The sequence below is a fragment of the Gymnodraco acuticeps genome, unplaced genomic scaffold (assembly GCF_902827175.1).
Source record: "Gymnodraco acuticeps unplaced genomic scaffold, fGymAcu1.1, whole genome shotgun sequence".
Lineage (NCBI taxonomy): Eukaryota > Metazoa > Chordata > Actinopteri > Perciformes > Bathydraconidae > Gymnodraco > Gymnodraco acuticeps.
In genome coordinates this window covers 1,858,395-1,882,038 of record NW_022991216.1, presented here as the reverse complement: position 1 = coordinate 1,882,038, position 23,644 = coordinate 1,858,395, and the positions used below count along the sequence as shown (strand labels likewise).

Below are 23,644 nucleotides of genomic sequence, written 5' to 3'. Positions count from 1 at the left end.
TAATTGTCTTTACGTTTAAACTTTATTGAAAAAGAAATACAACAACTGACAACAACGGCATCGTGTTATTTGGCTTTAAAAGATATACACAACATAAACCAACGTTACTTTGAAGAAATAACTAATTGAACACGTCTGGCAATAAAGATGACATATCAAAACAAACAATAACAGCTGTAGTATGTTTCATTCATCTATTTGGTGCAGGATAATAATAATAAGGTAATATCAATAGGCTACCTTAAAACTAATTATTTTATAAGCAATGTAAAACCGAAGATGTACTGCCAAAACTCAAGAAAAAGGACATCATGTTGGCTAAATAAACAACAAATTAACTTCCAAATCTCATTACATATTTTGGAAAATCCTTATTAATATTTAATTAGGATTAGGATGTTTCTTTTGAAATCCAACTTAAAACAATGCCACCTGCCTTCAACATCAAGTCTAACACCACATTTTCTAACGCTTAATGAAGTGTAAAACAATTATTCAGCAACCCACATATTGCGATATGCATGCCTCAAATGCAAAGGTATGTTTTATTTTGTTACGCTGTGGTGGCTGGATGCTTCACTGTTCCTGAAAAAGATGAAAATCGTTCAAAAATGAATGGGTTTTTATTTGAATGTGATTAGTCACTGTGGAAAAAAACATATAGGTCTAACCACACACACATACCTGTTGACAGGAATGAACTGAAGCTTTCTCTTGACACATTCCACTGCCTTTCTGTACACAGGAGCACGGCTGTAAGAAGGAACCCCCTGCAACATATTGCAATAATTCTCACTCTGGATATTGACTACTTTGAACTCACATCTAATGAAAATAATAACACAAAAACACCCAAAGATTGCTGAAGGATGAGCTTTTATGTTGCTAAATATCTGGTTTCAGGTCAAAAGATACAGCGTGTAGAAAGTAGAAACCTACTAACACTGGGGTTTCTATGTAATTGTACCTTCTTGCATGTGCGTGGAAGGAACCTCGTGTCGAACATCCTGACTCTATCCTCCGTGGTTAGAGCTATGCAAGGTCTGAAGGTGATGCCAGGGTCAATAGCACTGGACAAAGACCTGGGCAAAGAGCAGGATACACATCAGACAAATTCCTAGTAATGACTTAATGCTCTATTAATCACAAACTCCATCTTCAAGCAAGTTAACATAGTGTGTAAATTCAAATTGTAGGGGTTCAATGAACCACGATGAGCGTTACAGTGATGCAATTAGAGTTATTATACATTATTAATGAGGACCCAATGTAGCTCGGATTCCAATCTTTATTACACAGATGCACTTAAAAGACACAGCAACATTTTGTTTTCTGAAAGAGTAAAAGAAAAAAAGAAACAGATCTTACAAAATATTTACAAAACCTGGCAATGCACAGCATGTTCAGTAACTTCTTTTGTTTGATAAACAAAAATAAATAACCTTTTTCATATAGGAAATTCAAGAAAACGTCAACATGACAAAGAAATTAACACACTAAATATCAATATAATCAACCAGAGAGAAATAACCACGTGGCTTCTGGAAAAACGCTTGAGTCATAGAGGTCATAAATCCAGTCATTGTGGCTTTTATATGAGCAATATGTTTTAATTTGAGTTTAAACCATAAAAGGGCACTGTGAAAAACAAATGTTGAGAAGATGTGGTTTAATGTTTCTACAGTAGTTAAGAGAGGAAACATGATTGTTCCACTCCAAATGTTATTATAGATTTTGTCTACAAAAGGTGCCTGTCAAGGGGTCAAGGGTATAATCTGTTTTTAAAGTGTACCTTGGCTATTTCCCTTATGTGCAAAAGTTAAAGGCTATTCTCAATCTATGGGTGAGAGGTCATTGGGTCTGCATTCTGCAAGTGGCCTCCTAGTTTCCATTAGCCATTTATTTATCAACTGATTCATCTTTACCTATCAGAACTTCTCAGAGACCCATGTGATGTTCAAAACCTAAAGTAATACAATTTACTCTCTGACAAAGAAAAATGTGTTTTGCATGCAAATCTCTTTTATGCTATACCAATCAAGTAATGAAACCAAACTGTGCCGTTTTTTGATTTACCGTACTCCAAAACGTGAATTAATTGAACACTGTAATTTAGTTTTTTCTTATGGCTTTTATTGAGATACTCCTGATGAAGGCAATGATGGAAAACATATTACAATAACATCAACAATACTTTTTAACTTTTGCACATTAAATGACTTAAAGTAAGCCCATAAGTTATATTGGGTAAGATTTTGTGATGACAGCATGTCTTTTCTGATTACCATTGCTATTTGAGTTTTCTCGGTGGTAAATTTAAAAAGATACATCCACATTTGGTCCTAACCCTAAATCTGTATTTATTCTTTTTAAGTAAAACGTGAAAGATATTTAGCATGATGCTGTTTTTTTCTCCAAGAAAGCCTTTTTATAAATCGTACTACTTATTCAGTCTGCCTTCAGTTTGAACATTTAACTGCATTGCTTTCCAAAGGTTTGCTGATATGAAATAACAAAAAAAGTTGCTATGGTGGTGCCACTGCGTTACAAGGCCATATAAATGTACAAACACACATAAAAAAAGCCTGTTTCATCTTATCATATTAACAAACATTCCCTTCCGTCCCATACATGAATGAGCTTGACCATAACCTATACTATATTTATAAGCAGGTAACAATTGAGAAACTCATTTTAAATAGAATTCATGATGCTATGGGACATAGAGGCCAAAGGAAATACTTACGAATCGGAATAGCCCTGCTTCTGCCCTGGATTTCTGGTGTTGCCTGACTCACAATCTGCCTCGTCTATAAAGTCTTCCTCTCTCGTCTTTAGATGTTCTTCTTTATCGTCTATCTCCATACTCTCACTTTCTCTCTTCATCTCACGTAGCAAGTCCACTTTCTCATTTCCCTCGCTCCTTTCCCTGCTTCGAACCTGGACATGGTTGGTCCTATTAGACTCCAGTTCAACAAACACACTCTTGTCTTTAGATATGTGCACCATACTCTCTGTCTCTCCTTCTATAGGGAACTGAGACCTCTGTGTAAAGGACACTCTTGGATGCTGCCTGGCAGTTGACAAAAGACTCAAACCAGGAGATCTGAACGTGGCATTTACATTTGTCTCTGTGGAGCAGGGCAAAGGAGCTCTGCTGGTCCTTGCAGAGGACCAAACAGTGCCTGGAGTTTGTGATTTGGGCCCCTCGCTTTGATAAGCGGGAGATGCTGATGAAGTCTCGCTGATTTTAGAAGATGTGATATGGAATGGAGTTCGACTTGGCATCCTAGAGTCAGTAATGGGAAGTCCGAAGCTCTGGCGCCACTTGTTTGCCTCAGAGCGAGAATGAGCAATGTTAGGACTCAACACAGGCCTAACCTTCGCAATCTGTGGGGTGACATTGTGGAAGATACCTTTTCCAAAGGTAGGCCTCATTTGCTCAGTTCTAGCCGCCCCCGCCCCGTCTGCTGGCTCCAAAGCAGTCGGGCCGCAGGAGTGACGCGATTGTGCGCCGACAGCAGATATGTCTGGCATCAAACCCTGTGGTGTGGGAAGAGGCTGACTCCAGAAAGGAGATTGTCCTGGACTTGGAATTTCAGCCTGCTGATTTTCCTGTTTAATGTCTCTCTCTTGAAGTGGGGCACAAACCGCCGTAGTACCGTTTCTTGATACATCTTCATCTTTACTTTTCTGCGTGGTTGATACTTTCGCCTTTTCAGCCAGAAACCTTCTGATCTCTAGCTCGATGCTATCGTCACTGTCCACTGAACTGCTGTCCTCCTTTGTCTCAACAGCAGTCTGTGTATTGTACGGCAACAGAGTGGCTTGAACACCAGCTGTCAATTCACCTTGTTTGTGTTGTGAAATTCTGTTTTTACTTAATCCAGACCTATCTTTCACCTCAACTTTTCTCTTTTCTACTTTTTTCAGAACCTTTATGGAAATAGGATCCATTTTTAACTTTTTGGTCTCTAAAGTATTTCCCAGCAATGGTTCTCCATCCGTTAGGCTCAGCCTTGATTTCCGCTTAAGATCTCGCTTTTTCTTTGTCTTCTTCTTTGTCTTGAGCAGGTCTTTTATAGCCGTGTCTAGGTCTTCATCACTGTCAAGCGAGCTGCTTTTGTCTCCACTCTGCTCCTTCTTGATTAGTCTAGATATTTGGTGTGTTTGACTACCCTGGGAAAATAATAATGGGCTGGATTCTATTCCACGCTCAGGTGAAGCTTTAGTGGCTGTTTCTTCAACATTGTCATCTGTCCTTAGAGGGTTGGAAATGCTCAGGTTTGCCTCTTTTTGTTTTCTTCTCTGAGTCAAAGACAATTTTAGGGGTTTCTTTTGAGTTGCAACTGGTTCTTCTTTCGCTGTCTCTGGCTCATTTATACTTTGAGGCTCTTGAGTCTTAGCAGTGGGCGGTTGTTTGAGCATTTGGGCCTTCTGCTCAAGAAAATTCTTGATTTCTTGCTCTATCCCATCTTCACTATCAATGGAGCTGCCATCACTTTCTTCATCCGGGCAGTTGCCAGGAGGGGATGATTGCACAGAAGATTCGGTGGGGGTGCAACTGCTATGGCCAACACTATGATGGAAGACTTCAGGCATGACAGTTTTTGAAATGTCCAGTATTGCCTCAGCACACATGAGCTCTGCAGTAGTATTCATTTTCGAAGGGGACGTATTAAGTTGCTCCTTAAAACCTTCAACTTGAAACAAAAGCAATTCATTTCCTTTACCCGTCGAGCTCCCGGAGAGTGTATTCTTGGGTATGAAAATGGATGAAGAAGGAGTTTGAACAGATTTGACTTCTTTCTCTGCTACGGTCTTCTTCTTTCTCAGTCTTTTTTTCTTCATTTTTTCAGTGCTCGTACTTCCAACATCATGCAGTAAAGACTTAGTAAAGTGTTTTGGCTTGTGCAAGAATGGATTAAGGACACTCTTATCTTTGAGTTGCTCAAGCTGGTAGGAGCGAATAGCTTCTTCAATCCCATCATCGCTAGTTGAGTCAGACTCTTCTTTTAATGCATGTGGAATGAAGGGTTCTGGTTTGTCCTGTTGCTCCTTTTTCTCCAACTGGTATCTTTGAATGGCTTCCTCGATGCCATCATCACTACTGGAATCATTGGAGTCTTCCTCCACTTTCGGGAGTTCTGCTTTGTTGAAGAGGTTGATTGTTTTCGAGGGGATCTTCATTGGCTCTGGGGGCATGACTAAACTTTTGGTTGTTGAACTTTTATTGAAATCAAATGTATTAGCTGTGTTTTCATTTAGGGAGATTTTGTTTTTGATATACTTTTTTATAGGTATAACAGCTGGTGATGTGGGAGTGTCAACTTTGACACTTTTTGGGAACTGGCTGCTGGCAATCAAAAATGTACTGGTGTCAGAGTTCTGTTTGGAAACCTCAGGAAAAGGAGGGCTTTTCCTGGGAATGTTGGATGATTCGAGAAAGGTGAAGCATGGTTCCGCCTTGCGTTTGTGATCATCCTTTTCCTTCAAATATTCCAGTATTGCCTCCTCAATTCCTCTGTCCACAGAACTATCGCTGTCAGAGTCACTGCTCTCGTGGTTGATTGGGGAGGAAACATCTGCCTGTTGGTTCTCAGTGGGACTTTTAATTTTGGACTCAGCCCCCACATAAGAACCCATCGTAACCTTGCACACTTGGGGATGAACTTCCTGTCCTGGTGGTACGTTTCCCTCAATCTCGTCGCCCATCTCGAGTGAGGTCTGGGTGCTCCTAAGGCTCTCTATGATCATCTGGACCTTATCTGAGATAGGTGTGCCTCTGGTGGACAACTCTGGGTCAGAGTCATTGAAGCAGACTGGAAGGCTATAGCCTCCAGGTGGGCCACATGTTCTCCATTCTGTTTGCCTCGCTGCGACAGGAGGGACATTCATCAAGTACATTCTAGTGGAGGGGGGGTGAGGTCCTCGACCATTGGAGTGCAGCTGCCTCCAATCAATCACATCGTTCAATCTGAGGAGAGAACAGAAATAGAGAAACAATGATAAGCCCGTCAGACTACATTCAGTATTTCCAAAAATGTCTTAAAGACAACATAAGATGAAATGTATTAAACAATTGTCGTCATTCTGGCAGAAATATGAAGGAAAATTAGAATTAATTAAAATAAATCCAATAATAACTTTCAGTAGATAGATTTTTGATACCCAATGTTCATTATTTAAAAGGTCGGCATACAAAGGCAACATTGGGCTTCCCTTATGGCTTTAAGCATGTATAGTAAAGAGAAATAAAAAAACACATTTGTATGTATTGCTTGGCAGGTATAATGGGAAACACTATGGATCACTCATGCTTACAATGTTGTATAAACCTTACACAATACATCTTGTGTAAGGTAGGAGTAGGAACTGAAGTTAAGGGTTGTTGTAGCTTGGTCATGCATTTATTACGAAGCCGTTACTCTCTCAATGTCAGAGAGAGTAACGGCTGTACTTTAATACAAAGATGCCCTCTAATTAATGTATCAATTACTTTAAATTAAAATCATTATATGATCATGTTTATCCAATAGGTCTTTGTCTCTTGAACAACCTTTGTCTAATTCAGTTTTAACACCACATTGGATTGGATATTGTTTAAACCCTTGTTGATGAACATCTTTGACTATGCACACATCACACTGTGTAATGAAGTACAGAATAAATACGGGTGCACACTATTGGACCTTTGTTGGGAAATGAGTTCCCAGCTAATTTTGTCTGATTGTCAATGCATAATACGGATATTATACAGATTATGTTTTTTCCCTGGGTTGCCTCGAATATAATGGAACAAGATGGCATTTTGCTTTTAAACAAATAAATGTCTCTCTCAAAACCAAGTAACTCGTGATTTTGCACAGAAAGTACCAAAAGTAAAAGTTCTCCTTATGCAGAATGCCCTGCTTCATAATGTTATTAACATTACATTATTAAAATACAATTATTCATGCTTTAATGAGACTAACTCATGTTGAGGCTGTTGGAGGAGGAGTAAAACGACTATTTTACTGTACTGTTGGGTGGCCTTATCTGTGATAAAACATTTTAATTGATAGTTGATCTATCTTTTGCATTTAGGATCCATCTCAACATCAAAAGTGAATAAAGTTGTTTGAGAAAAGTAGTGAGGTTAAAAGAATAATATGTAGCCTTCCTCTGAAATGAAAGGAAGTAAAAGTATTAATACTCAAATACTGGAGTAAATGTAACAGTTAAACACATATTGACTGTAGCCCTAACTGTTCCTGTTTCATGGTGCAAACGCAGTTCATGCAAACACATCGAAAATATAACTGGATACTTGCCAGGCTGCGTAGATATTGAATGGTAAGATGGCACCTGGTGAACCATATACTATAATGAGTCATGTCTAGAGATCAACGATGCAAAAGCCAGTATTGTGCATCCATGTAAATACATGCTACTAGACATTATCCCAGTCGCTATGCAACCGCCTTTAGCCTAGTATCTACCCTAAATGTGAATCCTCCCGAACTCTGCACCCTGCAGGGGGATATGGGCATCCCCTCTACATCCTGACACCAAGGGACAAAATGCACAACTCCTATTATTAAAACCTGCTAAACGTGTAGAAAATAGCAAACCACTACAGGAAACCAGGATGGGTCACCAAAGACGCCCCGCTGAAAGAAATACGCCGAGAAGCAGAAAAAACGAGCTAAAAACGTAGCATAACGTAGTCGTATGCCAACTTTGTTTGACATATCTAACAAAGTTTAACTACACATTCAAACATAAATGGGTAGCATTTTCTGGATTGCATAAGCAACTGTGTTGTTGGGTGTATTTTCCCTTCCGGACCCTTTCCTGTTTGTGACAAAGAAACCCCGGCTGTCACCGTATCCCTCTAGCGGCACGAACTGCACCGATGCCCGGCATGCAGCGCTAGGAGACTCCGCAGAGCAACCATGTTTCTTCGTACCGGCCACGGTTGTCAAAACGCTCCATATTCAGTCGATATCACCTCTAAACGCGAAAAAGTTCCATAAACACGTCTTTATAAAACAGTATGGCTACATATTTAGTGAGAAAATTTAGCAGATGGTGGTGTGAAACGTTGCAGCGATAACCGTGGCTACTCGGTGACTTGAAAGACACAGGCGGGCCTCCCGGCTGCTGCAGCCCCGGCATTTTCTCCGGCAAAGAAAGCCTTTGTATTGAGCCACAGCTTACCCTCCTAGCCTCGGCTATTTCGCACAAAAACACAAGCGTAGACGTTTAACTCACCTATATATGACACAAAACAGCTCTACGGTAAGATTGTGTTCAGTGCTGCGTGGATTTTAGGATGTTTGTAGTGTCGTCGTGGAGATATTTCGGGGTCCGTCGCCAGCTCACACAGCGCCTGAAGCTCGATCCGTCGAGTCTCCCACCGCTGCAACTGCCGGGCGGACCAGCTTCCTTAAACCCAGAGTCCAGCCAAGCATGGCCCCTTTCAAACGGCATCACACCACCGGAAGACATGCACGCTTTCATTTTAAAGTACACTCTGCCATAACAAAAACACACAGGGATGGGATACGTTTGATTACATTTAGTATTTCTAGATTAAAACATGAAAACTGTCTTTTTCGGGAACAATTTAGTGTAGCCTAAACTACAGGTGGAAGAAGTAGCCCACTTTACGTAAATAAACAAAGATAAAATAAGTAGAAATTCGATGTCGACATCAAAAGTACTGCATTCAAAATCTTATTTAGGTAGTAGGTTAGCATTATCATGCAAATAGTATAGTGTAATTAAATACGTCCTACAATCTTACTTTTAAGTATAAAAGTAATTAAAACTTAAAGGCTACCAAAAGTAATTTAGGTTTACTCATTATGCAAAACGGCCTATTTCAGTAGAATATTGGCCAATATATTATTTGATCATAATCATTGATGCATTAATGTGCACTTTAATGTTGCAGAGCATGCTAATGGTGAAACATTGTTTTTTTTAGGCCTACTGCCAGTTTAGTGAATTTCACAAAGGTAAAGTTAACCACAACCTATAATAATAGATGGCAATTCATTTGCTGATTATATTTTGTATGTTTTACCTGAATCTTCAAAGTAACTGAAGTTATTAAATAAACATAGTAGAGCAAGTAGTTAGATCTGCCAATTAATAGAAGTAGGCTATAATGTTGCAAGTTTAAATACTTAATACAAAGTACAAAATATTACCTATACGTAAATTTACTTAAATACTATACACCACTGCATTAGTATTATGCAGAATTGCCCTTTAAAAAATATATAGCTTTTATATAACATCATTTATCATATGAGCACTAATGATGCTGTGATTTACTATCGTGCTGCTTTACATTTTAAGAATGTTGTTTAATATTTGTATAATATTACTATTACTAAAACAGACCAGATGCAGGCTAAATAAAAATGCTCACAAAAAGCTTTAAAACCCAAAATGAAAACTGCTACCCAAAAATAGAAGGAGCAGAAAGAGCAGTCCATGTCTGGTTTATTTTTCCAATAATGTATGATTTGGATTGTGTTCCACAGAGAGCATTTGCATCATGTCTCTTCTTTGGCAAAAATAAGCCCATTCCTCCTCCAAGGGAATAGCCTTGCCAAATCAATGCATTGCCATTTAGAAATGAATACTAAATGGAAAAGCATTAGAGCAGTGGTTCTCAACTGGTCAGGCCTCGGGACCCACTTTTTCTTTTGTCAATAAATCGCGACCCGAAATGTTGAACCATTCAAATCTATTCAACAAAGTCTTTCAGGTAAACATGTGGCTGTCTCTCGCGCTCTGATCGTCTCACCACGGGTGTAGCAGGCAAGTCCGGCGGGACCGGAGTACACAGAATCACTGGCTCACTTGCAGGAGGTCCTTCTTGCTTGATTGTCACTGGTACCACAGTGTCTCTGTTGGAGTCCAGCACCGGCTCTAAGGGCACGGTGTCTGTCAATCTGGCTCTTACTTGATCCACATGCCGCTTCACGACTTGACCACTTCCAATGATCACTGTATATGACACTGGACCTGATGATCTCTCGATGACCGCAGGGATCCATTTAGGTCCATAAGAGTAGTTTCTGATGAACACTTTATCCCCAGGTGAGTAACTTCTCAGTTTCCTGTTTGTGTCATGGGACTGTTTCTGTTTTAGTTGTTTTTGCTGCACTCTTGTTTTCACATCTGGCAGGAGCAGGTCAAGTGCAGATCTGAGTCTCCTTGACATCATCAACTCTGCAGGCGACAGGCCTGTGGTCGCGTGTGGTGTGATGCGGTAACTGAACAGAAACCTTGTCAGTCTAGTTTGCAATGTTTCACCTTTCATCTTTTTCATCCCCCCTTTGAAGGTTTGGACCGCCCTCTCTGCCAGCCCATTAGAAGACGGGTGAATCGGTGCTGACCTCACTTGGCGGATGCCATTTTGTTTCATGAAAGTCTCAAATTCAGCAGTTCCGTTGTCTGACACCAACATTTTTGGCAGTCCAAAAACACTGAAACTCTGACGCAGCTTTTCAATGGTCACCTGTGATGTAGCTGACTTCACTGGATAAATATCCATCCATTTTGAGTGAGCATCCACTATCAGTAGAAACATCTCTCCCAGGAAAGGACCTGCATAGTCCATGAATTCTTGTCCAGGGAGACTCCGGCCACTCCCAGGGATGTAATGGTGGTGACTTGTGGTGCTTTTGGCACTCCTCACAAGACTGCACTTCCTTTTCTACATCCTGGTCCATCCCAGGCCACCATACATAAGATCTAGCCAGACCTTTCATCCTTGACATGCCGGAATGTGTTTGGTGCAGTACTTTCAATATATTTTCCCTGCCTTTGTTTGGTACGATGACTCTGGCTCCCCAGAGCACGCAGCCATCCCTCACACTCAGTTCCTCTCTCCTCTGATGATACGGCTTGAGAGGAGCCTCAGTCACTGAAGGCCATCCCGACAGGACATAACCATGAACTTGAGACAATATTAAATCCTTAGCTGTCCAGTGTTTTATTTTGGCTGTGTCCACGAGTGTGTCATCTAGAAGATCAATCATGAGCACTTGTTCTGCGGTCTCACTCTCTCGCACATCTTCCGACAGCGGCAGTCTGCTTAATGGGTCACCATTAGCGTTGTTCTTTCCTGGTTTGTTCACAATGTGATACTCATAGGCACTCAGGTGCACCGCCCATCTCTGAACTCTAGGGGAACCCATCTGTGGAATGGGTTTCTTTTCGTTGAAGAGAGAGATCAGTGGCTTGTGATCTGTATAGATGGTGAAACTTCGACCATACAAGTACTTGTGGAATTTCTTGATTCCAAATATAACTGCTAAGCCTTCTTTGTCTAGCTGTGAGTAATTCTTTTCAGCAGGCGCTAGGGTACACGACATGAACCCCAAAGGACATTCAGTTCCATCGTCCATTACGTGTGATAAAACAGCGCCCACCCCGTAAGGTGACGCATCACATGACATAATTAACTCTCGGTCAGCAGAGTAATGCACCAACACTTCTGCTGAGTTTAACAGGGCCTTTGATTTTTTAAAAGCCTCTTCCTGTTTCCTTTGCCATGTCCATCGCACATCTTGTCGCAGGAGCTCATGCAGTGGTGCCAATAGTGTAGCTAAGTGGCAGAAATTTGTTATAGTAATTTTGCAAACCTAAGTACGACTTGAGTTCAGTAACATTTGTGGGGTTGGGAGCCTCCATGATGGCTTTGACTTTCCTTTCCACAGGGTGAAGTCCCTGTGCGTCCACTCGATGTCCCAGATATTCCACTTCCTCTTCCAGGAAAGTGCACTTGTGCTCCTTCTCAGACGCAATCCTGCCTCCTCCAGCTTTGCCAACACTGTCTCGAGGTTCTGCAGATGGTCTTCCTCATCCACACCGCTCACCAGGATGTCATCTAAATACACTGCCACGAAAGGAATGCCTCGCAGGAGACCTTCCATTGTCCTCTGAAATATAGCTGGGGCTGATGCTACTCCAAAAGGCAGTCTGTTGTATGTGAATAAGCCTCTGTGCGTGTTCACTGTTAAGTATTTCTTTGATTCATCATCCATGAGTATTTGCTGGTATGCATGACTCATGTCCAACTTTGTGAACTGTTTTCCTCCTGTCAGTGCTGCAAACAGATCTTCCATTCGGGGTATGGGATATTGTTCAAGTGAGGAAACTGTATTTACAGTGAGCTTGTAGTCTCCACATAGCCTTACTGTCCCAACAGGCTTCAGTATTGGAACCTGGTGCTGCCCATTCTGCATGTTTAACAGGTGAGATTACTCCTTCTTTCAACAATCTGTCTATTTCTTCATCTACTTTGGTGCGCATGGTGTACGGGACAGACCTTGGACGGAAGAAACGAGGGACTGCATCAGCCTTTACATGGATGGTAGCTTTCATACCTTTAAATGTGCCAAGCTCCTCTTTGAAGACATTTTCATGTTTGCTCAGTACTTGCTGCAGCGATGTGTCCTCTGTCTTCAGGTGTTTCAGGACTCGGGATTTGTGTCTGAGCTTGATTTCATTCCAACTCCGATTTATTTCCTCCAGCCAGCCTCTTCCCAGCAGGCTGGGGCCGTCCCCTTTAACCACAATGAGGGGCAGGTACCGCCTTTGATGTTTGTATTTCACTTTAACAATGGCAGCTCCAACCACATTAACAGGGTCACCTGTATAAGACTCAATGTGGATTTTGGTTGGTCTCAAACATGGACTTTTTGTGTCTTTCCATAGTCTTTGAAATGTCTGTTCATTCATTATTGTGAGACTACAGCCAGTGTCTATCTCAAAGTTAACAAACTTACTATCCAGCTTCACTTCAACCATGTATGGGTCTACTCGTCTCAGGTGCACTTCACTCATGCGTCCCAATCTGAACCTCATCTTATTCAGAAAGAATGTATCTTCTTCTGAGCTATCACTTTGGCTCTGTTGCTCTTGTACTTTATGAGAACGGTGATATGTGGTTTGCCTCCTTTCCCCTTCCTTTGGGTCTGCATTTTTGTTGCTGTTTCCATTCTGTGTAGATCTACTACGACAAGCTTACAGTCTGCTGCTTCGTGCTTGGTTCCCTTGCATCTGTAACACTCTTTGGTAGGTTCTCTGTGTGCATAAGCCTCCTGTGGCTTTTTATCCATTTTGAAGCATTTAGCTGTGGCCCCTCGGTTTTGTATCTCCTGTGCATTTTTATTTGCAGTCTCTGACACCACAGCAATTGACAATGCTTTTTCAAATGTTAAATCCGCTTCTGATAAGTCGTCTCTGAATCCGATCTTCATTTATTCCACAGACGATCCTGTCTCTCAACCTCTGCTGCAAAGTGTTACCATAGTTGCAATCCTGCGCTAACCGACGCAGCTCAGCCACGTATTCCATTACTGACTCATTGGGCTCACGGTTGCGGGAGTCAAACTTGTATCTTTGCACAATTTCACTAGGCTTTGGGTCAAAGTGATTTTTTAGCAGCTCCACAAGTTGTGTGTAAGTTTTATCCTTGGGCTTATCTGGACTCAGGAGGTTTTTCATAAGGCTGTATGTTGATGATCCTACAACACTTATTAATATTGCCCTTTGTCTGTCTCCATTATCAATTTCATTAGCCTCAAAAAACTGTTCCAATAGGCTCTGTGCACAAGATGACGTCTATCAACTTCCGGCGGGTGGGTGTGAGGGCGAGTACTTCCGGTTTGAGTACAGTTTTGACAGCTTATATGACACACCAAGAGCAAGAATGAGCGGATTTTGGGGTAAAGAAAAGCGATTGGCCTTCCAGCGGGTAAGAAAGTCAGCACTACATTGCTGTGTGCCCCTGTACAAATTTGTCCCGTTCATTTCATTTCATTTCATTTCATTTCAAATCTTTATTTATACAGATAAATCCCATTGAGATCATTGATCTCTTTTTCAAGGGAGACCTGCTCAAGTAGTTCCACATGAAACATAAAAACATAAATAGAACAACAAAAGGACATCATACAGCATCATTTACATAATTATCCACATAAACAGGTACCAATAGCTTCCGATTGAGTAGCATCCAACCGAGCTTTAAAAACATTTAGTGGCACCAGATTGTTCAGTTTCCATTTCATTTGCAGACTATTCCAAGACAGAGGAGCTGCGCATCTAAAAGCTGTCTTCCCTAAGACAGTCCTAGCAGTTGGCACATTTAATAAAACCACAGCATTCGATCTCAGGCAGTAGCCACTTACAATTTTCCGTGAGATCAGGGAGCAGATATAAGATGGAAGTTTCCCTAACATGGCTTTGTATATAAAAATGTACCAGTGACTGAGCCTCCGTACAGTTAGTGAAAGCAAACCAGCCCTTGCATGCAGGGTACAGTGATGGGTTAATGCTTTACAGTTTGTCACAAATCTTAGCGCGCTGTGATACGCAGCATCTAACTTGACCAGGCAATTGGCAGGTGCATTCATATACATCAAATCACCATAGTCCAGCACAGGTAAAAAGGTCACAGTGACTAGCCTTTTCCTGGCCTCAAGCGAGAAACAGGACTTGTTCCTGTAGAAGAAACCTAGCCTAACCCTCAGCTTTTTAAGCAGGTTATTGACATGAAGTTTAAAAGTGAGACAATCATCAAGCCAGATACCAAGGTATTTGTAACAGGTAACCACTTCAAGTTTTATTCCTTGCGTAGTTACAATATCTAAAACAGGCTCTGGTGTCTTTTTAGCTTTAGAAAAGAGCGTTATAATTGTGGGGTAAGTTTCCATGCATTTCCTATTGATGCTGAGGTAAAGGCTCAGTGGCTGATCAAGGTCCATAGGGACAATTTCAGCCCCACAAAAAACATCCGTGTGTGCAGTAGGCATTTTCGACCAGGAGACTTATTGGTCACAGCTGGAGGACTGCACAGAGTACAGAAAGGAGCTACACCTGTTATCTTTTCATGGAATAACTACGAGCTACCTACACCAAGACGTAATGTTTGAGAGCGTCGGCCGAGGGCAGAGAGCCCCACCCCGGACTTGACAGCTGAGTACGAGGTGGAAACAGTTGCGCTGCCTGATCATGAGTACTGTTTAAATCCAGCGACGGCAGTGATGGCAAATCAGGTGGCCGACAAGAACGAAGCCTTGAAAAGTCAGATTAGGGAGCTCCAACACAGCAGTTATTCCATACTATGTTTAGGTACTAATGAATTATAACCTCAAAACAAATGCACACAAAAATAACATAAGACAATACATAATATAATAAATCCACAATATGATAACATTTTACAGATTCATTTAATAAACTTTTACAAAACATAGGTTGATGTTATATTGGGGGGAAAATACATATTTAAGCATTTCAATTAGTCTCTGCATATTTAAGTAATGCTACTTTATGTAACAGATGAACAGATCAAGGCAAGATAAGTTAGTTATCATCCACAACATTTGTTAATGAATAACGTCATATGACATTAAATGTCTGCCAATGAGCGCTCAGCTCGAGATACCAGCGAGTCGTTTCCCATCAAGCATTTCACTTCCGCAGCCCGTGGAGAGAAACTGCGCCGCCTCGCCGCGCCTCGCTCTCAAGTCTGCGGGCGTCTTTGTCCCTCGAGATTTCAACATCTCATAGGCGAGCCTCCAGAGCAAGTCGAACAAAATGACTAACCATCATGCAACGCACTAGCAAGACGTTGATCGCAATTGCGCAGGTCTGCGCAGGTCTCGCTTGTCTCAAACAAGCCTAGTGAATACTGCTGAATACACACACTTTACAGAGATGCTGTATGAGAAACCAATGTGAGTTTGGAAAGATGCACGGTATAAATCTATTTTAGTATACCTCAACAATGTAATTATGATCAGTGGAAATGGCCATGACATGGGACCTTTAATAGAAACTACAGATATAACAACAAAGTCTGGCATTGTGTGCAATATCTAAGCTTGTATTGAAATATTCTTATTCTAGAAAATATTTTGCCGAAACACAACAGCGACATCAACTCTGGCCAGGCCCCTGTTTGAGGGAAAATATCATATGTTTTTTAAATAAAATTCATCCAAATATTTCTGGACAGCCATCTTGTTAGCTTTTCAATCATTATTAGCCGCTTTTAGAGTTCTTTAGATAAAAGTGGCCTTTTATTCTTGAAATAATTGGAATACAATATGGGATGCGTCTCTGAAAGAAAAAAACTATAACTCCCTACTATCTTCTGGATTGCTTGGTCTATAAAATGTAAAAAAAGAAAAGAAAATTGGACATGCCAGTTTATCAAAGTCTAAAGGTTGTCCTTAATTATATTGTCAGGTATTCAGTTTAATATGATATAGAAGAGAGAAAAGCCAGACATCCATAATCATTGCTATTTGAGAGACATTGACATCAATTACTTTACTTTAGAATTAATAAATTATCAAAATCATCATTAAGTCCAGAGGTCTGTACTATGAAGCTGGATTTTTGCTTAGCGAGTATCAAGTACGGGCACGAGCAAAAAATAGGACTCAAGAGCACAACCAGGCAATAAGGTCTTTAGTCAAGCATTTAATCCAAAAGGTAAAAATAAAACGGGCAATGATCAAAAAATGTACTGACTGGAAGTAACGAAAAACAACCAACTAAGTTGGCGAAAACTACTAGAGAAGCAACAAAAAAACAACCAACTAGGTTGGTACAAATGCTAAGCAGCTAGAACAATAGCTTACGTCAGGAGAGAAACATGGAGCACTTTCTGCTATACAGACAAGAGGAACTGGCACTGACCAAGGAAACAGCACAGACTAAATACACAGGTGAGGAGTGATCATTAGGGACAGCTGAGGCTCATTGAGGCCAGGCAGGTGATTAACAGGGAGCGAAAATACACAGGTGAGGGAGTGAGGCGATCAGCCAGGGCCAGGATGTGACAGTACCCCCCCCCCCCCTCAATGACCGGCACCGGACGGTCCAGGCTCGTTTGGATGATGCCTGTGGAAATCCCGGATGAGGTCTGGGTCGACAATGTTCTTTGAAGATACCCATTCCCTCTCCTCAAGACCATAGCCCTCCCAATCCACCAGATACTGGCGTCCACGACCCCGCCGGCGAGCCGCTTGACAGAATAAACTGGCCCTCCATCGATGAACCGGGGGGGGCGGTGGGGGTCTGGAGGCAGGGACCAGAGGGCTCTCTTTGACCGGCTTGATCCGAGCCACATGGAACGTTGGGTGCGACCTCATGGACCTGGGAAGCTTGAGTCTCACAGCAACAGGATTAATAATCTTTGAGACGGGAAAGGGACCAACAAAGCGAGGCGCCAACTTACGGGACTCGACTCGAAGAGGAAGGTCCTGAGTGGAGAGCCATACTCTCTGGCCGACACGATAGGTGGGAGCAGGGATCCGTCTGCGGTCTGCTGCCCTCTTGTACCGAGCAGACGTCCTAAGCAGCACTTGTCTAGCCCCAGTCCAGATGCGACGGCACCTCCGAATCAGTGCCAAGGCACTGATTCGGAGGTGCCGTCGCAGAAGGAACCCTGACCTCTCCCTCCAGGGACGGAAACAGGGGCGGTTGGTAGCCATAAGCACACTGAAATGGGGAAGAGCAAGGCAATGTGTTGTGCGCATACTCAACCCAGATAAGATTCTTACTCCAAGTAGTGGGGTTCTGAGAGACTAGACAGCGCAGACCGGTCTCCGGTCTCCGGTCTCCGGTCCGTTGGACTGAGGGTGATGGCCGGAGGAGAGGCTAACGGTGGCACCCAGGAGAGCGTAGAACTCCTTCCAAAACTTGGAGACGAACTGGGGACCCCGATCCGACACAACATCTTTAGGGAAGCCATGTAACCGGAAAACATTGGACAGGACAACCTCCGCCGTTTCCTTGGCAGAGGGTAACTTGGGCAGAGGAACAAAATGCACCAACTTTGAGAATCTGTCGACAATGATCAAAATGGTTGTGTTACCTTGGGACAGGGGAAGACCCGTTACAAAGTCCAGAGAGACGTCCGACCAAGGGCGAGTAGGTACAGGAAGGGGACGTAGGAGATCAGGGGAAGGCCGACGAGAAACGTTGTTCCGAGCACCCACTGGGCAAGCAGCAACATACTCCCCCACCTCACTCTCCATCTTGGGCCACCAGAAGCGTTGCTTGACCACAAACATGGTCCGTTTGATCCCCGGATGGCAGGAGAGAGGGGACGCATGAGCCCAGTGGATGACCTGAGAGCGAAGAGGAGAAGGCACAAACAACCTGTTCTGAGGGCAACCATTCGGCCCTGGGTTACCAACATTTGCTTCTCTGACCCTCTCCTCAATAGCCCAGGTAACAGCATCCACCATACATGAGGGAGGCAGGATGGTAGCAGGGGAAGAATGGTCAGAGCCCGTATCAAAGAGACGGGAGAGAGCATCAGGCTTAGTGTTTTTAGAACCAGGACGATAAGATAGTGAAAAGTTGAACCGATTAAAAAAAAAAAGAGCCCATCTGGCTTGACGAGGGTTGAGTCTCTTCGCTGTGCGCAGGTACTCCAGGTTCTTGTGATCGGTCCACACAATAAATGGCACTTCAGCTCCCTCTAACCAGTGACGCCACTCCTCCAGGGCCACCTTAACAGCCAACAGCTCTCGATTCCCCACATCGTAATTCCTCTCAGCAGGAGAAAGCTTCCGGGAGAGGAAAGCACATGGGTGAACCTTGTTGTCCTCTCTGGAGCGCTGGCAGAGCACAGCACCAACCCCCACGTCTGAAGCGTCCACCACAAACTGCAGACGTGGGTCCGGGAGGGTCAGTATAGGGGCCGTGGTGAAGGCCTTCTTGAGCCTCTGGAAGGCTTGGTCCGACTGAGAGGTCCACTGAAACCTTGTGTTTGGGGAGGTTAGTGCATGCAATGGAGCAGCAACAGTGCTAAAGTTTCTTATGAATCGCCTATAGAAGTTGGCGAACCCTAAAAAACGCTGCACTTGCTTGCGGTTTGCAGGGACAGGCCATTCAGAGACATAATTAACCTTAGCCGGATCCATCAAAACATTGCCCACTGACACAATAAAGCCCAAAAATGAAACAGTGGAAACATCAAACTCACACTTCTCGGCCTTGACAAAGAGGTGGTAGTCCAGGAGACGCTGTAGGACACGGCGTACATGATCTCTGTGGGTCGTTTTGTCAGGGGAGAAGATGAGGATGTCATCCAGGTACACGAAAACGAAGATGTTAAGCATGTCTCGAAGTACATCATTGATCGAAGTCTGAAAAACAGCTGGGGCATTTGTGAGGCCAAAGGGCATTACGAGATACTCGTAATTCCCACTTGGGGTGTTAAAAGCAGTTTTACATTCATCCCCCTCCCTTATTCTCACCAGATGATAAGCATTTCTAAGATCTAACTTGGTAAAGATCTTAGCACCTTGTAACTGGTCGAAAGCTGATGACATAAGAGGAAGGGGATACCTGTTCTTGATGGTAATGTCGTTCAAACCTCGATAGTCAATGCAGGGGCGAAGTGACTTGTCCTTCTTTGCCACAAAGAAAAATCCGGCTCCAGCGGGAGAGGAAGAATGTCTAATTAATCCAGCGGCAAGAGAAGACTCCACATATTCCTTCATTGCCCGTGTCTCTGGAGAAGATAGGGAATAAAGACGACCCCTGGGTGGTGAAGAGCCTGGTAACAAGTCTATAGCACAATCGTACACACGATGAGGGGGCACCGAGGTGGCTCTGGCCTTGTTAAAAACCTCCTTAAGGTCATGGTAACACTGAGGGACCTTGGAAATGTCAGGGTAATCAGGATCTGACATGTCTTGAATTACAGGGACAGCTGGAGGAGCAGTCAGGGAACATTTGGACGGAAAACAGGTACTTAAACATCCCTTACACCAAGCAATAATCTTGCCAGTGGACCAGTCTATGTAGGGGTTGTGTAGGGTAAGCCAGGGGTACCCCAAAATGATTGGGTGTTCCGGGGACCGAAAAACATGAAAGACGAGAAGCTCAGTGTGACCGTCCTGGAAACTTAGCTGAAGAGGTTGGGTGTGGTGAGTTACCCTACAGCTAACTTCTGGGATTTCCGGTCCTACGAAGCTGGTTCACTTTTTAGCGGGCTAGATAACTTATTCTGAACGGCTACGCCTGCTGATCAATCAGAGCTCAGTGTGCGGAGTTTAAAGCGATCAAGTCATATTATAGGATAAAGGAAATACAGTTAAGACTGCCGTTGTAGGAAAGACGGCCGTCAAAAATCACCGACTGTGAACGTGAAAATTAATAGAACATCACCTCCCATCTTCAGAGCAATCTGACTATTATAACTATTATACTATTAGGCTATGTTAAGAAAGCTTACTTAAATATCTGCCACAACCGGATCAAAGTAACATTAAGTAGGCCTACAGTCCGCGGCACTGTGAGTGCAGACGTCGATGTGTCCCATTATCATTCATATCACATCATATCATAATGTATCATATGTTTCCTTATCTAAGTCAGCTGAGCCGTATCTGGCCGTGCAACACTCACAGTGTCACATACTGTATGCATAAGTATTATTTTAAGCAACACCTTAAGTTGACGAAACACTCGAGTCAAATGTAATTAAAGTCAGATCCACTCGTGTCGGACGGGGGCAGTGATATCATAAACCTGTTAATGTACGCATTCAAACACTTGTTCTGTTACCAGCTGTATTCACCTTGCAGGTGCAGCTATGTGGCTTTTATCCTGGATAAAGTGTTTAAGTCATGGATGTTTAAAGTTTAACGTCTTCATATTTGTCTAATTATATAGTTGACTTTTCATTCAGGAAGTATGACGCTGCGGTGTCAGTACGCTTGTCCATGTTTGTGATTGGTCGAATGCTCCAAATGCCACCCCTTTCATGTGAACGCGCACCTAACTAGATCGGACACGGCCGGTTTGAGCGATCCGCTCGCGTCGTAGGACCGTTTAGCGATAGCGCGTATGTTTTGGATTAGGCCAACCGGCTAACTCAAACATATCCAGGTTAGGTTGAACCGGCTTCGTAGTACAGGCCTCAGGACTCACTGCAGCTCTAATTTACACATATTCATAATGTACATACAGGTTTGGGGAGTAACAGATTACATGTAATGTGGATTACATAATCTGGATACAAAAAAAAGGGTAACTGTATTCCTTTACAGTTACATTAAAAAAAGATGTAATGAGATATCTGTTACATTTCTAAAACATTTGGATTACTAGCAGGATTACAATGTCACTAAAAACCTAAAAAGAGCAGTATTTGTTGTAAAAAATCAGATATTATCTCTTCTCTGTAAACTACTGTTCTGTAGTGTAGGTTTTACAGTTTTTCTCGATTGCTAACACACAAAAATTCTACATAAAGCACAATTATTTTAACTGACACTCAAAGAGCAAAACATCGGTTCAAATCTCCAAAACTCTAAACACGTTTTCAGCTTTTCACACAATTTGCAAATCAACATGGGACTTTTTGCAAACCACTGCACACGTTTCTCCACGTAAAACACAGGAATCTGACATACAGTCACGTGTTAGCAGGTTTAAAACACTGATATTCAAAATGCCTCACACATGGACCAATGATCAAGAAGCACGTTCCACCTGACCAAACACCTGATAGCATAATTGTTGGCTCATCAATCAGAAATAAAAAAAAAGACCACAGGTGAGTACTTTCTTACAGCAACAATGGAAGCCAACATGGAAGCATGAGTAAGAGGAAGAGGAAGAGGAAGAGGAAGAGGAAGAGCTGGGCTGAGAGTGAGAGGATGAGGAAGAGGTGGGTGAGAGTGAGAGGAGGAAGAATGAGAGGTAGAGGTAGAGCTGGAAGGAGAGGACGTGGACAAAGAGGAATACTCTCTAATGAAATGAAATGTTATCAACCATGGTTTGACGATGAGAGAGGCTGGACACAGGGTTCAGCCTAATCTAAGCCGATGTACTGTTGCCTCTGTAATCCGGACACTTAGACTTGAAAACAGGTTAGTTAGTTTGTAGCTCTGCATAATTCATGATATATCAGTGCTTATATCTGTTGTGTGAAACGTATTTACTTCATTACTGTAATTGAATTGTTGGCATGTTGTTTACTATAACTGTACAAACATCCTGCACAATGTACTGTGGTAAACTTCCTTTTATGCAACACAGACACTGACCGACCACTATATCTTTGTTGTTTATCTGAAGGACTGAGAAAAGAAGAGGTGCAGGTGGAAGGCTAAGGATTTTCAATGAGGCACAGGAAGCAGCAGTTACAAACTGGGTTTTGGCAAACAATTACTAAGAGTAGGTTACTGATTACCATTTTTTAAGGTCACTGGTAATTGTAACAGATTCCACTTTTACAGTTTTTCTCACATTCCCGCATTGTGTTTTGCGGGAACCAATCTTTCTTTTTATTATAATTATCTGCACATTTGGGGCAAGACACAATAAATAAAGCTTCGCCAGTTTGGGTCCTTATCACAACTGATCAAGATGGCCAAAAGATTCGCCCTGCTCAGAGGGCCTTGCAAATGATTTTGGAAGAGAGAGAACCATTTGATGATGATGTAGAGGAAGAGGAAGATGTTTCAGAAGGTGAGGATCACATTTCTAAGAATTCTGAGTCTGACAGTGACTTTGAAGGCGAGGATGAGATTGAGCATCAGCTAGTTTCAAAATAAAGACGAGCCACAGGACCAGCCGGTCAGCTGGCAAAAAAACAAGTATCAGCATCATTCATGTGATATAACAAATGTAAAAGGGCAAATATTAACCATGTATGCGGTTTATATTGCTTGTAATTGAGATGAAGTCTGTTGAGTATTTTAATATACAATTATTTGATTGTGTTGAATTGAAACCCAAAAAGGCAGCGGGTCCACCGGCACCAGACCCATGAGCACTGGCTGAATAACAAAAATATGAACACCACACAAGGGTTACAAATGTTTTTGCTTATAAAGTCACCAGTTATCAAAATGGTTGCAGATTCACTTAAACATAGTGAAAGTTCATGAGGATTGTTTCCCTGATTCTGGATGCATTATGTGCTCAGATCATTCACCAGTGTTTTTGTTGCTGCTGTTTAAATTGTGGCAGTACAGATTCCACAGATTCCAGCTGATTGGGCAGAAGCCCAAGAAGCAGTTCACAATCACATACAACTGAAATAAAGCTTTACTTGGAGAAACCCTAATCTCACATGTGCCTTTACAATACAAAAATGCTTTCTAAATACTGATAAAAAAATACCTCTTTAGGTACAATAAAATGTCTCTTTAATAGAAAAACAATTGAACCTTGAGTAAAAAGTAAATGCCTCTGTGTATTACATCTTTCTTAATAAAGAATAAATGCTAAAAAAAAAAGCCTGCAGGCATATGATTATTGGTATGCAAGCGATAACTCATGCACAAATAGCACTTAGGTCTGCCTATAGATGCAGGTAAACTAGTGGGAATAAGTTATTTACTATTCATTGCCGCTAGGTTTCAGAATATCTTAAACTCCCTTAACCAGAAAAGAGTGTCAAGAGCAGAGTTTCTGTCTGACAATCTCCACTGAAATGAGCTTTGCATCAGAATGCCCTATTCTCTTAAGCCCTAAGGAAAGGGCGTCGTCACACCCTGATTGGTCGAGAGGAGAAATGCACCAAGCTGTTTTGAATTCTCCCACACCCCGCACTCCAGGTGATCTAAATAACCATCACTGTTAC

The 23,644-nt window shown here is 42.3% G+C and overlaps 1 protein-coding gene and 1 pseudogene across 1 annotated transcript; both read right to left on the bottom strand.

Moving 5' to 3' along the window:
- Positions 1-3: 3 nt before the first annotated feature.
- ppp1r26 (protein phosphatase 1, regulatory subunit 26) lies at positions 4-8,503 on the bottom strand. The gene is made up of 5 exons (XM_034238893.1): positions 8,257-8,503; positions 2,747-5,977; positions 968-1,082; positions 685-770; positions 4-585 (listed from the first exon to the last, which is right to left on the bottom strand). Exons 2-5 carry the CDS (start codon positions 5,905-5,907, stop codon positions 546-548), a joined length of 3,402 nt encoding a protein of 1,133 aa, XP_034094784.1. The 5' UTR covers positions 5,908-5,977; positions 8,257-8,503; the 3' UTR covers positions 4-545.
- Positions 8,504-9,338: 835 nt separating this feature from the next.
- LOC117561458 lies at positions 9,339-12,321 on the bottom strand (annotated as a pseudogene).
- Positions 12,322-23,644: the final 11,323 nt, after the last annotated feature.